Source organism: Lontra canadensis, unplaced genomic scaffold, assembly GCF_010015895.1.
Source record: "Lontra canadensis isolate GAN:19392208 unplaced genomic scaffold, GSC_riverotter_1.0 scaffold181, whole genome shotgun sequence".
Classification (NCBI taxonomy): Eukaryota; Metazoa; Chordata; class Mammalia; order Carnivora; family Mustelidae; genus Lontra; species Lontra canadensis.
The window spans coordinates 316192-332016 of NW_022631175.1; the positions used below are offsets into that span (position 1 = coordinate 316192).

At 42.2% G+C, this 15825-nt stretch overlaps 1 protein-coding gene across 3 annotated transcripts in view; it reads right to left on the minus strand.

Moving 5' to 3' along the window:
• CNOT6 (CCR4-NOT transcription complex subunit 6) overlaps positions 1–15505 on the minus strand; it is a 68258-nt gene extending 52753 nt beyond the window's left edge. The window contains exons 1-2 of one of the 3 annotated variants that reach the window (XM_032846852.1): positions 3024–3070; positions 2149–2184 (exon numbers count right to left, since the gene is read on the minus strand). In XM_032846852.1, coding sequence (XP_032702743.1) covers positions 2149–2152 — 4 coding nt within the window. In that variant the 5' untranslated portion in view covers positions 2153–2184; positions 3024–3070. Of the gene's footprint in view, positions 1–2148; positions 2185–3023; positions 3071–15123 lie in introns of those variants that run through there. The other 2 variants (XM_032846850.1, XM_032846851.1) reach the window with 2 other exon arrangements.
• Between the last annotated feature and the right edge of the window lie 320 nt (positions 15506–15825).

A 15825-nucleotide genomic window follows, 5' to 3' on the forward strand; every position in this document is an offset into this window, starting at 1 on the left:
TGGCCAACTACAAGTTTGGGGCAAAAAAGGTATACAATGTGTAAAGCCTGAGACCCTTGAGTGCCAAAACCCTAAGCCAACATGACACAGGAGCCAGTTAAAAGGGGTCCTCCACTGGCCAAAGCTGTGACAATTGGAGCTAAAAGAATAATAACAAAATGAATTGGAATCAAAAATCTCTGGAAAAATTATCACTATCAGTGCTACAGAAAACAGAGCTGGCAGTGCTGTAAAGGGGAGACTGGTAGCAGGAAGAAACTACTGCAGTAACCAAGGCATGAAGAAAGCAAGAGGGGAGAAGTGAGGAAAGGGAAGGCCACGGGTGCACATTAGCCACCACCTGGGGCAGCTTTTAAACTAAGAAAACTGGTAACTAAAGAGAAAGATTTAAGTGTTTACCTTTTCACCAGGTACCACCTTTCAGAATTGACCAAAATGCCCCAGTTGAATAGTCTTACTTTACAAGAATGACAGCTAATAAATGAAGAATGAAACAAATAAAAAAAGGCAACTTCATTTTGTAATTCCTTCTTTAGGCAAGGATTATAAACTGTGTTTAAACCATTAGATGAATCATTGGTAGTGGTGTAATGCTAAGGTAACACCATCACCCAAGTTGTTTTCTGATAAGGCAGAAAACGTTCAACAGAGAAATAAAAGGTTACCTTCTTCATCAATCTTCGCCAACACTAATGGGGGAGAACCAGATACTGACTTTGTCTCTCAATATGACAATATGACGGAACATGAAGTACACATCAATGTTTACCTTAAGAAATAGAGGAAAAGAGGAAATGACCAGATGACGCCAAAGAAGCCATCAGACCAAATGAGAACGCAGGACTTTGCTGCAGGGTAACTGGTCTGCTGCCTTCAACAACCTGGTGTCAAGACTATTTTATTTTAGATTTGAGAAGAATTAAGGGATATACCCAGATGCAATCAATGGTCCCTACAGAGGATCCACAAATCAGCCATAAAAGACACTCTGTGGACAGCTGGAGAAACATTTAATACCTAGTTCATATTCAAAATATTAGTGAATAAATATGAGATCATGTTATTTTGGCCATATACAAAAATGTTTGTTAAAAGGCACTCTGGAGTTAAACATTTTATTTTAATTATATTGGCCAAATTTTCTTCAAGGAAATGGGAGTTACAGCCATTCTCAACTGACAAAATGCTAAATTTAACATCTCTCTTTTCCTTTTTACATTTCCTCTTCCATTCTTTGTGTTTTGCTTCTTTCTCAAACATGGAGGAGAAAAAAAAGAGAGGGACAGAGGAAAGGAAAGGGGAAAACCAGGGAGAAATAAACTCATGTGCAAAAAGACCCTGTGACTGATCAGGCACCAATTAGGGCTACAAGTTAAAGCATACAGCTGACCTCCGAACAACACAGCTGAAAATCCACATGTAACTTCTGACCCCCCAAACGACCAGTAGGCTACTGTCAACCTCAAGGCTTACCGATAACATACACTTTTGATTACATATTCTGTATGTTGTATGTATTATATACGGCATTCTTACAATAAAGTAAGCTAGACAAAAGAAAATGTTAAGAGTATCATTAGGAAGAGAAAATACAGTACAGAAGTGTACTGTAAAAATTCCACACAAATGGACCCATGCAGTTCAAAGCCATATTGCTCAAGAGTCCATTACATTTGAAAAGGTAGTGACACTAATCTCGGTGCCAATCTCTTCCAATCTAATTTTTCACTAAATTCAATTGCTTTTCACCTCTTCAGGATTAAATGTTTTCTCCATTTTCACTGCTACTGAGTTCATTTAGACCCTCCTCATTTCTCAGCTTCAAGGATTAAACAACCTCCTCTACATACACCTTTCAGATAGATGCTTGCTCCTATCACTGTCCTGCTTAAAACCCAAGATGACCCATCTGCCTATCTGCCTAAAGTCCAAACGTCAAAGTCCCTACAATCACCTCACAGTCTGCACCTCGCAGCATCTCGTGTAAGCTCTACCACATTACACTAATGAACTGAACTAAACGTTCTTTCTTTCATGACCTAGAATCATGTTTTCTTAAAAGAGAAATCTAAAAGCAGCTCAGTATATCTGAACCATGCTTCCTTAGGGAGCTCTCTTCATGGAATCATTCATTCAACAAATAGTTACTCATCACCTTCTATGCGCCAAGTACTCTGCCAGGTGCTAGGAATAAAAATAAGAAATACATGATCATGGAGCTTAATCTACTGGGGGAGCAAAAAAAGTTTCACAACCATGTAATCACACTACAACCCTTTCTTTTTTCTACAGACATCACTCTAAGGTAGTACTTTGCCTTTCCTCAACTAATATAATGGACTCTTATAACTGGCATTCATGCTTTTAAGATTACAACTAACTTACGTATCACTATCAAATTATTCTTCCTAAAGTTGAGTTCTCATTACACTGGAAAATCCAGGAAAAAGAACTATTCTTTGTAAAGACCTGGAAGATCATCCAGAATGATTTCTGGTCCTATACCATCTTTAAAACTATGATTCTATGTCATCCCCTATCCCATCACTGCCTCAACTCTGCTGCTAAGACAACATTCAAACATCTCACTTTAGAATTCAAAATATTCTACCTTTCCAGACTTTATTTCAATACTTTTCTTTTGATACAACTGGCAGACAACTGCCATCCTTCAAATATGCTCCACTATCTTCTTTCCATTCCCCGATTATTACAAAAACACCACACCACTACATGAATGCCACTTGAAAAACAAAATAAAACAACAACAACAAAAAAGCCTCCCTCTTTGAACACAATCCAAACAATAATTTATTCACAGGTACATTAAAAAATTGTGCATAACAACAAATACTAAATTAACCTGGATTTTGTTCCTACCAAGATGTGTAAGACATTTAAAATGTAAATGTCATATAAACAGAATAATTTGATACTTTAAAAAATGAAAACACTGAAATTTTAAGTTGATGGTAATTATGGCTGAGATGGCAGGCCTAAATTACTGTAAATTACTTACTTACCTTCTGTTTTTTCCAGGTGTATTAGTTGAAAAACACGTGTCTGTAAATAAAAGCAGCTAGCCCCCTTGGACTACATTCTTAAGCCTTCTTTAGAGTCTCAACTCAGTTAAGGCACTGCTACATCGCATTTTAAACCCCAACCATCCTCTCAATGTGATCACAATTTGTTTTCTTTTTCTCTCCAGGTTTCCTTCACGACTGATGGGCCAATTAAAAGTTTACACAAGTGATAAACTTCATTCAGAAGCTATCCTTAGTGGTAAAACTATCACCAGGTCTGTCACCAGTTCCCTGTGGCAGGCAAACCAAACATTAAAAAACAACGTAAAAGCAATCTAAATCCTAACTGTGGATCTGTAGAGTCAAGGGCTAATCTTATATATAGCCAACGATACTACCGCAGGTATCTTACAACTCATGATAATCTCTCAAAAAGGTTATTTGAATTGCACAGGAGAGACAGAATAAAAGCTAGTAAAAAACACACAAACAAAACAAACAAACAAACAAACAAACAAAAACAAACACAAAACCCAAGGTACGAAAAAGACCCCACTAAAAAGTGACACTGTCATTTGGTTTTCTAACCTTCCTTCCGCTATGATCCCCACCCATTTTCCAAGCCAGAAATAGGGGTACTATCCTTAACTCTTTCCCATGCAACCCCAGCCTTCACATCCCGTCCGCAGTTCCACCCCACTTTAACTTCCTAAATCTTCCTCTCGCCCACTGTGCCTCCATTCCTGGGCTCTTCCCTGAGATACGAGCTAATCCAACAGCCTCAGATCCACGTTCTTCTGCTGCCCTCTAACTCAAATGCAGCCTAGACACTATCCAGAATGACCACCTAAAAATATAAGCACTTACCTCAAGGTCCTAAAACCCCATCTCCTTCATCATTGTACCCATGGACTAACACTGCACCTGACATAAAGGAGGCTCAAAGATGAGTTGAGCTAAACAGAGGAGACCCAGGCTCATTTACAAAACAAAGATTTTTGACCTGACTCCTGAGTGCCTCTCCAGTCTTAGCCAATCAACTCTCACTTACTTCTCACAACACTCCACGCCTTAGCATGTGCTATGGCTCCTGCCTGAAACGCCATTCTCCCCGCCCTCCAGATACCTCAGGGACTCTAGTCATCTTCAAATGCCAAATCAGATATCCAACTTCAAAAAGGTCCTTCTTCCCTATCCCTCCCAAACACAGGAGCTTATCATGCCCTGCTTTGAGCTATTCCGACCCTTGAAGATAACTCCACCTTTTTTTTTTTTAACGTCTCACTCACCTACTCTAATATAGCTCCTTGGCTTTGTATTTTAAATATTTTTTAAACTCTTCAGAGCCTGAAAAATGTTAAGTAATTGGTGAATAACTGTAAAAATTCAAGGAGAGAAGCTGTGATAGTTTAAAAATAAAAAAAAGAAGAAACATTTTGTAAAAGACAAGTGTACTAACAGAAGCAGTGCCGATTTTACCACCACCAAGAAAAACTAATATCTAGGCTTCTAATCTTGAAGGCAAAATCTAGAAAAAAACTGAAAGGACCAAAAACTGAGAATACTGGTTCTAGGACAGCCTGGGATAAGACTCAAGGGGACAGCCTTAAATACTTAAATTGTATAAACATAACCTCAGTGACACACTCTAGCAAAATAAGGGCAAACCCTGAACGGATGGGGGTAATGGCAAAACTACCACGTGCCTATCTGCCACAAGGCACTAGGCAGAAACAACCAACAGTATTTGCAAACCCACCACGTGGCAGGCCTATCCGGCGCTTTCATGTACATTATCTCATTTAACCTTCAGGACTCCTGTGAGTAAACACTATTATTCTCCTTACAAACATAGGGAATGTCCAGAGAATGAGTAACTTGCCTGAGGTCACAGAGATACTAGTGGCACAACTATGATTTTAACCCAAGTTTGATCCACAGATCTGTGCTCTCAACCACTATGCAGTCATTTACCTGTATCCTCCTCAATTTAATTCTCAAAGCAACCCATGAGGTCTAGATGCTATCCTCATTTTATTTTAGGTGAAGACACAGGGTTTAAATAATCTGCCCAAGGTCACAAAATAGTAGCACTGTAAGTAGTAGCTTTGTAAGTAGTAGCACTGAGGTTTGAATCTCAGACAATCCAGGCACAAAGCTCCTTACACAAGCCTAGAATTATGTCACTGACAAAGCCAAGATCTCATGCTCCTTCTCAAACATTGTATTGCTGAGACCATGAGCCCTCCAGTTTCCTTTACAGACGTCTCATCTTCCTGGGCTATTCCAGACCTCCTTTCCCTACTCCCAAACTCTGCCTAATACTCTAAGAGAGCAGAGCTTAAACACTATCACCTCAGAATGCTTACACACTCTTAAAAATTCATAAGTACCTCAAAGAGCTTTTATTTATGTGGATTACACCTGTCAACATTTGCCATTCTAGAAATTAGGAGAAAATTTAAAGTATGTATTAACTCATTAAATATAAAACCTACCACGTTTTTTTAAGATCTTATCTATTGGGGCGCATGGGTGGCTCAGTCATTAAGCATCTGCCTTCAGCTCAGCTCATTATCCTGGGGTCCTAGGATCAAGCCCCACCTGCATTAGGCTCCCTGCTCAGAGGGAAGCCTGCTTCTCCCTCTCCCACTCCCCCTGCTTGTGTTCCCTCTCTCAATGTCTGTCAAAAAATAAATAAAATTTTTTAAAAAAAGATTTTATTTGTCAGAAAGAGAGAGGGAGAGAGCGAGCGCCCGCCCGCACACAAGCAGGGGCAGCAGCTGGCAGAGAGACAGGCAGACTCCCTGCTGAGCAAAGAGCCACCCAGGCATCCCAAACCTACCACATGTTAAACATTTTCATGAAAAGTTACGGTCTTCAAAAACAAAGTAAAATACCACGAGAAGAACACTGTCTTACGTTCTTGCAAATCTCATTAATGTACGACATACTGAAAGACAGCTTGATTCGCCTATCTGCTCTGAAGTCAATCTGATCAGATACCACATTTTTTTAGGTTCTGGAAAACTCCACTATACACTCCTGAGAGAATAAGAATGAAAAAGACAAATAACATCTTAGTAATATCTCTAAGAACTCAAGGTTTCTATAGCCAACTCCTCCTCCCCGCAAAATCTCATACACAACTTCCTTAAATCTTTTCTCAAGTAGTACAAAAATAATTTTCAGTACAAATCGGTTTAACTAAAATTTCCAATCAATAAGACCTCTTTGGAAACAGGGATCTGGAAATTACAGTAGAATATTCCTCCAAAACACAGAGCTGAACAGTAGGATAGAGTAACCAAGATCAAGCTCTAGAAGGAAAAGACTGGCATCTGCATGCACAGTGCCCAGCCTGCGACAGACAGCCTAGAACAGCCCGGGACCACACTGCTGTTAAAATGCAATTCTAACCATGTGCACATGCCCAGTAACACAAATGAATATAAAATACAGTCAGAGACGCACGGAGAGAAGCTTCCTATGCAACGACCATAGGAAACCACTAATTTTAAAGGCCAAAAATGGTTCAAATACTAGCAATTTCATTAAACCCAATACATTAACTCAAAATACAACTATAAAGATATCCCAAGTATGTCATCCACAAATTTCAACCCAAAATAAATACAAGTATTTGTCAGGTTAGGTTTTTATTCTCTATATTTGAAGTCAAACATACAGAATGAACAACATTCTTAGACAAATACAACCTGCCATCTAATCAGCAAAAGCTGAGTGCCCACCAATAAGTAAGGTGGCAAGTCAAAATCATGATTTGTGGGTAAAACCTCACCAAGATCAAAAAGGAGAGTTGAGGGAAATTGGAAGGGGAGGTGAACCATGAGAGACTATGGACTCTGAAAAACAATCTGAGGGTTTTGAAGGGGCAGGGGGTGGGAGGTTACGGAACCAGGTGGTGGGTATTGGAGAGGGCACGGATTGCATGGAGCACTGGGTATAGTGCAAAAACAATGAATACTGTTACAGTGAAAATTTAAAAAAAAAAAAAAAAAAGAAAAAAAAGAAATCCAACAATCTTAGTCTTTGTTCTGGTACTTTTAATATAACCCCTAAAGTATTTCCTATTAAAAAGTTTTGTATATACCACCAAAAAAAAAAAAAAAAAAAAAAAAAGGCAAGGCGAGCAAAACCATCAATCCTAAATGTGCTCCTTAACATGAGATAAGCAACAACCATCTGGTTTATAGCTTCAGCACCAAATGATGGATACCAGAAGTCTTCATTTCTTTCTTATCTTTTGTCAGATTTTCCATAATCTATTAGCTTCTCCCTCTCTTACAACAACTCATAATAGTCTGAGGACCACTATTTAGTGGGGATTTTGGTCTCTTGGGGCACACAACACTTATTCCAGCTGCTCATTCTTATCTACAATCATTTGGGAGGTTTTAATGTACCGACAATCAGTTTAACCCAATAGTCCTTTTTCCCCTAAAAGAAATTATTCATGAAACACTAACCTTACAATCATCAAGAAGCCTATAATAACACTAGAAATTGCTCTAAAGCTACTAAGTGATGTTTTAGGGGATTTGCAAAGAAATCTAAAGCAATTCTGTTCAAATGGGAGTTTCTCTATACATGGCTTTTTGACTACATATGTGACTGCCTTTTCCTACAATAGTGAAATGCTTTAAAACTTGATTTTTGGCCAGTATGAAAGTCTTATGTGGACTTCCATGAGGTTTTTGATCCATAACCTAAAAAAGGAATCACAAATATTAAGAATCTGCCAGGTAGCTCTATTCCATCAACATGATTAGCTACCAATGTAAACAGTTCTAAGTTTGGGGCAGCAACTGGGTTCCTCCGTATTATCAAATCTGTATCAAAGGTCCATTCTAAGCCACATCATCATGAGTGTGTGTTACGATGGAAGTGGGGGGAGTACAGTGAAATTAAGAATACAAACCAGAGTCAAACATACCTATATCAAGAAAGATGGATTTACATTCATCTTTAAGGCTAAAGCTTCCTCATTTATAAAATGATATCTAACTCACAATTTTGGTACAAGGATTAACACATGTAAAGCACAATGCCTATCACATCGCTAGCATTCAAAAAAGCTAATTTTTTTTCTGTGACTACATATCCCTAAGTCTGAGTTTCTCTAGTTTCCCTAAAATTAGAAACGAAGTGCTAATTCTTTAGATGTCCCAAATACAGTTTTCACGTTGAACAATTTTAGATAAAAACATACGAAGAGCTATTGTTCCACAAAACATGGCAGTTAGCTTCACCAGATCCTGCTTTGTGAAGCTGTGGTGTTTGCATGCAACTATATACAATCTCATGAAAGAAAAAATTGCCCCCCAAAAAGCTGAGTGCAAATAGTATTTTGTAGTTAATGTGAATAAATCTTCATTTCTGTTTAATCTTCAATTAGCAGGGACTCCTCTAGTATCTTTTTTCATCTATCCCACCATACCTCCCCCACTCAAAATCTGCCTAGGTAAAAAATCTATATACAACAGCTAGATGTATCCAAAGAAAAACCTCTAATACTCTTTTTGGATACAAAGATCACCAGCCTATTTTCTTTTTGTTAGATCACCAGGTGCTTGCTTTGTAAGGCATATATTTGTAGCAACTAACTTTGAAAGAAAATTACTATGCCTGATGATTCCTTCTCTGCTACTATTCTACACTTATGGGTACCTGGGTGGCTCAGTTGGTTAAGGGACCAACTCTTGATTTCGGCTCAGGTCACGATCTGGGGATTGTGGGATTGGGCCACAGGGCTCCTTGCTCATCAGGGAGTCTGCTTGGGATTCTCTCATCCTCTTCCTCTGCCCCTCCCCTGCTCTCTCACTTGCACTCTCTCTCTAAAAAAAAAATAATAATAAAATAAAAGTGCATCAAACATTTAACTCAACTTTGGACTGCTGAGCACAGGACAAGTACAAACTTAGCAAGGTGTATGAAAAGTAAATTTTTAGTCTTCCACTAACTTAAGACTGAAAGTTCTAACATTATGATTTTACATCAGATCCACCTCCAATAAGGAAATTTTCCTGTTTCTGAACTCCCATAAAATTCCACAAAGAACATAACTTTATGTGACCAAATAAAAAGCAGTCATTTAAGCCAATACATCAGGGGAAACTCAGAAATGTAAACATACATATTAGAAATTTATTTCCTGTTTTGGACTTAAAGAAAACATAAGGCTGGCAACCAATATAGGTGTCTACCTTCTCTCAACCCTGTCTCTTCTTTAAACTATTACTTTCTTTTCCATTTTAAACTTTTCAAACAGCAGTTTGTAACCTTTTTCTTAACCTCCCATTTGCTTAAAACCTAACCTACAGTCTGACTTCTACCTCCCCCGTCCCAGAAATATTTGCTCTGCTTATATTCATATAACTGCCATATTCTACTAAACCATTCTCAGAACTCATCCTACCCTAAACCTGGCCATCATTTGTCACCACTGAAAACTCCCTCTTGTTCAGCACTCCTAACTCTCTTGGCATCTGTAATTTTGCTCACTCCTATTCTCCTACCTCGTTAACCATTTTATTGCAGCCCTGTCCAAAATGTAATGTTGGCTGCTCCTAAGGATTCCGTTGGTCCTTTTCTCTTCCTGTCGTATACAAAGCTGAGCTCCATGAGTGTGTTTCAGCCTTAAGGGTATGTATACTTTCATTCTCCTCAACAGGGGCCATAATTCTCAACTGATTCTCAAATGGGGACACTACCTCCCCCAAAAAGGTGAAAAGCATTTGTTCATACACTCTTCCCAAGTGATCTTCTAACTTCTAAAACTAACTATATACTGACCAAATCTATAAAATCCCGAACCACTCTCTGGTCCAGAAACCTATCAAACATATCCACCTAAATATCCCACAGGCTATGTGAAACTTAGAATCAAAAGCAAGCTCTTCCACTTTTCTTGCCCAAATCTGCTCTTTTTCCTCTACTTTCCAAGTTAAATCATACCAAGTTACCCAAGATAAAAAACTTCTGAATGGTACTCTATTTTTATAAGTCATTGCTTATCTGTCCCTAATTCTAACTGGTATCTTTCAAAATTTATCCTATTCTTTTCCAGCTCCTATTATGTCCTTGACCTCTCACAAGGACTTAAACGAACTCTCTGGCCCCAGTTTCTTGACTCTTTTCATCCAATCTCCATATTTTTACTATGTGTCTCCTGGAAAAGTGTGTCACAATTTCCATACCTCTATCCACTTAACCTCTCAATGGATCTCCATTAAAGTCCCCACACTTCAAGAAAAAGCCTAAGACTATTCACCAACTGTTTCTGACCACTTTTCCTGTCCCTCACATCCTGGCATCCTATGTTTCACAGCCCAAGTTGTATGTAACCTGACTTTGCACATGCCTCCCCTCCATGAAGTCCTACCTGGCCTGACAAGTGCCTATCTGCCCTTCAAAATTCAGCTCGAAGACCTCTGAGATGACTCCATCAAGTTTCCCAAGCAGAATTAGCTCTTCCTTCCTTAGCATGCCCCAAATGCTTTGTATATATTCCTCATTACTGTATAACCTGATGAGTGCTTTATTGGTTCATTCGTCTTTATACCCCACTATAAATCCACTTGGGACAAAACACCATAAGCCCCACAAGGATAGCAAGTCTATACATGGCACCTGACATATGGGTGTCTGTGTATTTTTGGAACTGAGTTTTAGCACTATTTTAAAATGTTGTATTCAAGTATAATTAGTTCTGCTATACTGTTTGTTCTGAAATGTGAATTTGTTCCAATGTGATTGATATATCAGGGAATGTGAGCACAATGCAAAACTCTCATTTGCATACCATTTCCCATTTGCATCTACCACATTACAAGAAGGTAGAAAACTGCACCCAGCTGAACTGAGCTGTGCAGAAATACAAAAAACACACACACCTCAAACACTACCCGCCCCCTCAGTTCTCCCTCTGTGATATGAGCCACACCCACCCACCCACATCTGGTGTTACTATAACATTCCCTTTGATTTCAGGTAACCTGCCTTCTACCATTTCATAGGAACTCAAAAGCAGCAAACCTTTCCATGCCCATTTCCTCAAGCAAACCAGGTCTTTCTCAATGTAAAGTGCCACATTTATTATAGTATTTATATATTCCTTAGCCATTTCATATGTGTAAAACCGTGTTACCATTTTCATCAAGTTTGTTTTTAACAATGAGCCACTAAGTTTTTGAGCATTGTGTTTTGATCTCATTTTCCCTGCAAGCCTGTAGTTTCCACTGTACAATTATGCATACCATGGTAACTTTCAGAACCTATATGCTGCTTCACAAAAGAATGGATTATATAAACTATCAGCTGTATGATGAGCTCTTAGACTTTAAGAAAATTTCAATATTCCGGGGCGCCTGGGTGGCTCAGTGGGTTAAAGCCTCTGCCTTCAGCTCAGGTCATGATTCCAGGGTTCTGGGATCAAGCCCCACATCGGGCTCTCTGCTCAGTGGGGAGCCTGCTTCCTCCTCTTTCTCTGCTTGCCTCTCTGCCTACTTGTGATCTCTGTCAAATAAATAAATAAAATCTTAAAAAAAAAAAAAAAGAAAATTTCAATATTCCAACTATAGTAAATTACTGGAAAGAAAACTCTGCTCAAGTTTCACATACATACAGCTCATGTCCCAACCGACTATTAGAACACTCACAACCTTTAAACTTGGTGCCTCTCACTTCTAAACACTTTTCTCCAGCTTGAGCTCCACAGTCCGCCTAAGCCTAACTAACTCAAAAAACAAGTTCTCCCTGCCTGAATTTTCAAGTATACCATATTATGGGTTTCATTGTTTTGACTGCTTTTAACTTCTTCTAAAACATCCTGACAGTTTGATTTTAAATTACCCTGTACTGTAGAGCAATCGGCCAAACCTTCAAGTCCATTATAAAAGGAACTACAGAACACAACAAACACTATACCCAAGTTAAAAAGACTGAGAGTCACTAACCCCATGCTATTTTCCTATGTAGGGCCTCCATTCAATCCTCCACACTGATCCCATAGTATATAAATCACCTTGCTCCCCTAATAAAAATATTTTGGCTCCCTTCTTTTAGGATAAAGATATGAACTTCAGTTTTAGATGAGCAAGCATGGTCCTTCAAAATCTAGGACACAGCTTTGCAGGCTCATCTCCAGTCCCTCTCCCTGTCCCAATATCACCTCACGATGGGCCATACCCTAACTTCTGGTACCTCATGCACCCACCATTCCCTTGTTTGAAATGACCCCCTCACCCCAGTTTGACAAACACCTATTCTGTGTTATTTTCTGTAAACTGGTCCCACACCTTCCACAAATTCATTCAACCTTTCTTCCATTCTCTCATAGCATTTTTTACGCCTACAACACCTATAGGCTACACAGTAAAAATGAAGAATTCATTTCTGAATTTCCAGGGTCCGACGCTGTGTCCAGCATATACTATTCCTTGACACATAAATGAAGTTATCAAAAAAATATAAATGGATGAGGGAGAGATAAAGACCCCACAAGGGTAAGGTTTAGGCAATGCATATATGAGTTCCCATTTTGGACCCAAATAACTTTCTCCTCTTTAATTATTCAAATACAAAAATATAGTGAATTCCAACTCTAATGCACCAGGCTCCGTGTACAGTAGGTCTACAGTTTAATTCATTTGGTATTTGATTTCGCAGTGTTTTCTTAAGCATGCTTTGTTGTAAAATAGCTACCTTCATAAAGTGAGAAGCAGGCAAGGTTAAAGAAAAATGTACGTCAAAAGGGGAAGCTACGGATTTGAAAACTGAAATTGAAACTTTTTTCTAGACAAATAACATAAAGTTCCATTCACAACAAAAAAGTGTACATACCCACAAATCCAAGTCTCTTCTGCATTAAAATACATATCCTTAGCCGAACCTATTTGGACTTTTCCAAAGTGATAAACACTTTAAAAGCAGAGTTTCCCAGTGTACCCTGCACCTGGGAAAGTTACAAGTGTGAGGATACTGGTCACTCAGCCCTCATGGCCCAAGGGCTACAGCTGTGAGGGCACTGACCATCTACTATTCCAGTATGCCTTACATACATGATCCCTTTCTACTGCACTACGGTAAGAAAAACCTTATGCTTCACAGAATACAAGAAGGTTAACGTGTGTATTGTGGGATGCCTAAGCACTGACCAAAAGGCATATTTATGCCTTTTTTTTTAATTTGCAGTCAGGACCACGTTGTATATCCAACCCCATCTCTAGTCAAGAGAAAACAGTCTGAAATTTCCCAATAATTGTAGTTTTAATGTGCCACCAAGATTTAAGAAACCTGAAAACACCTACAAACCAAATAGGCATTCAAAAGGGCTTCTTCATCTACATTTCTGAAACTCTGCAAGCATCAACTTCCAGAACGAATCTTCTCAGTCTCACGAGAAAATGTCTTCTACCGCACCCTTATTTCAGACTACTTCATTTAGTATCTTGTTCACCTGCGAACTGAAGAGACACAACGACAAGTAACTTCTACCCATTAAAACCCTTCAGTCCTCCCCAAAGAACTGATCTCCAGCAAATACCTCACACTCTCCTGTGCTTTCCCTCCTAACTGCAAGCACCTTGGGCGAGTCACGTAAACCTTTCTGGGTCTCATTTTCCACACCGGTAGCTTTTCAAAGATTTTGTTTAGAGCAGGTTGATTGGACTAGATCACTGGTCTAAAAATACTGAGCAACTGTCATTCTAAAGTCATCACACTCTGAAGACGGTGGTAACTGCTCTGACAACTACAAAGAAAGTCTTCAGAACCTTTTGACGCATGACCACTCCAGCCCCAGCCCCGAGAGCCTACAAAACTGTTGTGAAATGGTAAACTCTAGCGTGCTGTGATAAACACCCAAAGTTACTGCGGCCCCGTTTTAGTTCTCACTTGTTCATATTCCCTTCCTTCCTCTGCAAAGTCAAACCTCCAGACACAAGAATGCAAGAAATTCCACACTAGCACTAGTGAGACAACCCACCCAGAAAACAGGTAAGTATGGGAACTCAAATTCAAGCAGACTGTTTAAACCGGGTCAGCTTCACACAGTAAATCCAAGAAGGTCAAGCAAGAGGACTATTCACAATGTTGACATCTGCTGTAACAATTAAAGATCATAGGTGTTGAAGAGCAGACTCCCTGGGGAAGCGGAGGGAGGGAAAGCGTCAAAGGGGGGGGGAGCGTCAAAGGGCGGAGGGGGGGGGATGTTTCCAGAGAAAATGACCATTGGCGTTTAGAAATAAAAAGGGAGAGGGGCACCTGTGTGGCTCAGTGGGTTAAACCTCTGCCTTGGGCTCAGGTCATGATCCCAGGGTCCTGGGATGGAGCCCCCCATGGGGGGGGGGCTCTCTGCTCAGCGAGGAGCCTGCTTCCCCCTCTCTCTCTGCCTACTTGTGATCTCTGTCAAATAAATAAATAGGAAGGAAGGACGGAAGAGACCCAGGTTGCGGTTACAGGAGAAAACTGCTTCAAAGTAATTAGGGCTGCCTCCAAGCTGTGAGCAATACTAGAAATCCCTTCATCTGGCGCTAAGTGCCTCTTCAGCCAGGTCCTGTCACTCCCATCCCCTCCCCGGAAATCTGCGTTAAACTGAATTTTAAGTACTTTTGGGATGCGGCGGGGGGGGGGGGTCAACAGTTGGTTTCCCGCGTTGCGGTAACTGCGAAGTTCCACACTCCACGACGCACGATCCCACACGGCCACTCGGCCAAAGTTGCCAACCATCCTGGCCAAGAGTCCCGGACACCCCCTCGCCGCCTCGGGGCGGCCGCAGTCGGGGTCCCCGGGCCAGGGCGCCCCGCCCCCGCCCCCTGCGCGCCCCCGCCCTCGCCGTCAATCAACGCCCCCCGCCCCCCGGCCGGGCGCGGGGGGCGCGGCCTGGGACCCGTCCAGATCACCACGGCGGCGCGTCCAGAGGCCCCCAAGAGCCGCCAGCTCCATCGCCGACAGAACTCAAGTGGCTCGCGCCACTGCCCCGCGCGCCTCGGTCCCGGGCGCCGCGACGGAGCGGGGGCCCGTGCGTGGCCAGTGCGGGGAGCAGCGCCCGACCGGGCCTCGGGCCCCGCTCGCTCACCTCTCGGGGTGCGCCGCCTTCCTCCGCCGCTGCCGCCGCCTCCTCCCTGTGAGTGCAGCGGGGTCTGACCTGTGGAACCACCATACCAGTCCCGCCCGCTGCTGCAGCGCCGCCGCCGCCGCTCCTCCGCCGCCTCAGCCGCCGCTCTTTGTTTCCCCTCCGAGCGCCACCGCGTCAGCCGCCCGCCTCAGCCGCCCCGACGGGCCGCCACTACGCCTTCCCGCCCTGTCTGCCTCCGGCCTCGCCCTCCTCGCTGAGCCCGCTGCCGCCTTCGCCTCCGCGCCGCCGACGCCGCCGCCACCGACGCCGCCGCCTCCTCCTTCGCGCCCCCCTCGTTTTCATTGAAAGCAAACAAGCATCATGGCGGCGGCCGCCGTCCCCCCAGCCAGCGAGCTCCCGGACCGCCGCCGCCGCTCCAACATCCCGGCCGCCCATTGGCCGCCGCCGCCGGGCGCGACCATTCGTGGTCCGGAGGGGTGGCTCGCTCCGCACGCCGCTCGCCAAGCCCCGCCCCCTCGTGTCCCCCCGCGCTGGGCGAAGGTGGGCCGGGCCGGGCCGGCGCGAGCGCCTTAGCGCTCAGCTCTGCGGCTTCTCTCTTGCTCCGTCTCCGCTCTCTCCTCTTCTCCACCGGCCTCCCTTTTCCGCGTCTATTCCCCCCGCCGCCCTTTTTGGGCTTGGGCTGCTCACTTTTGTCTCCTCTCT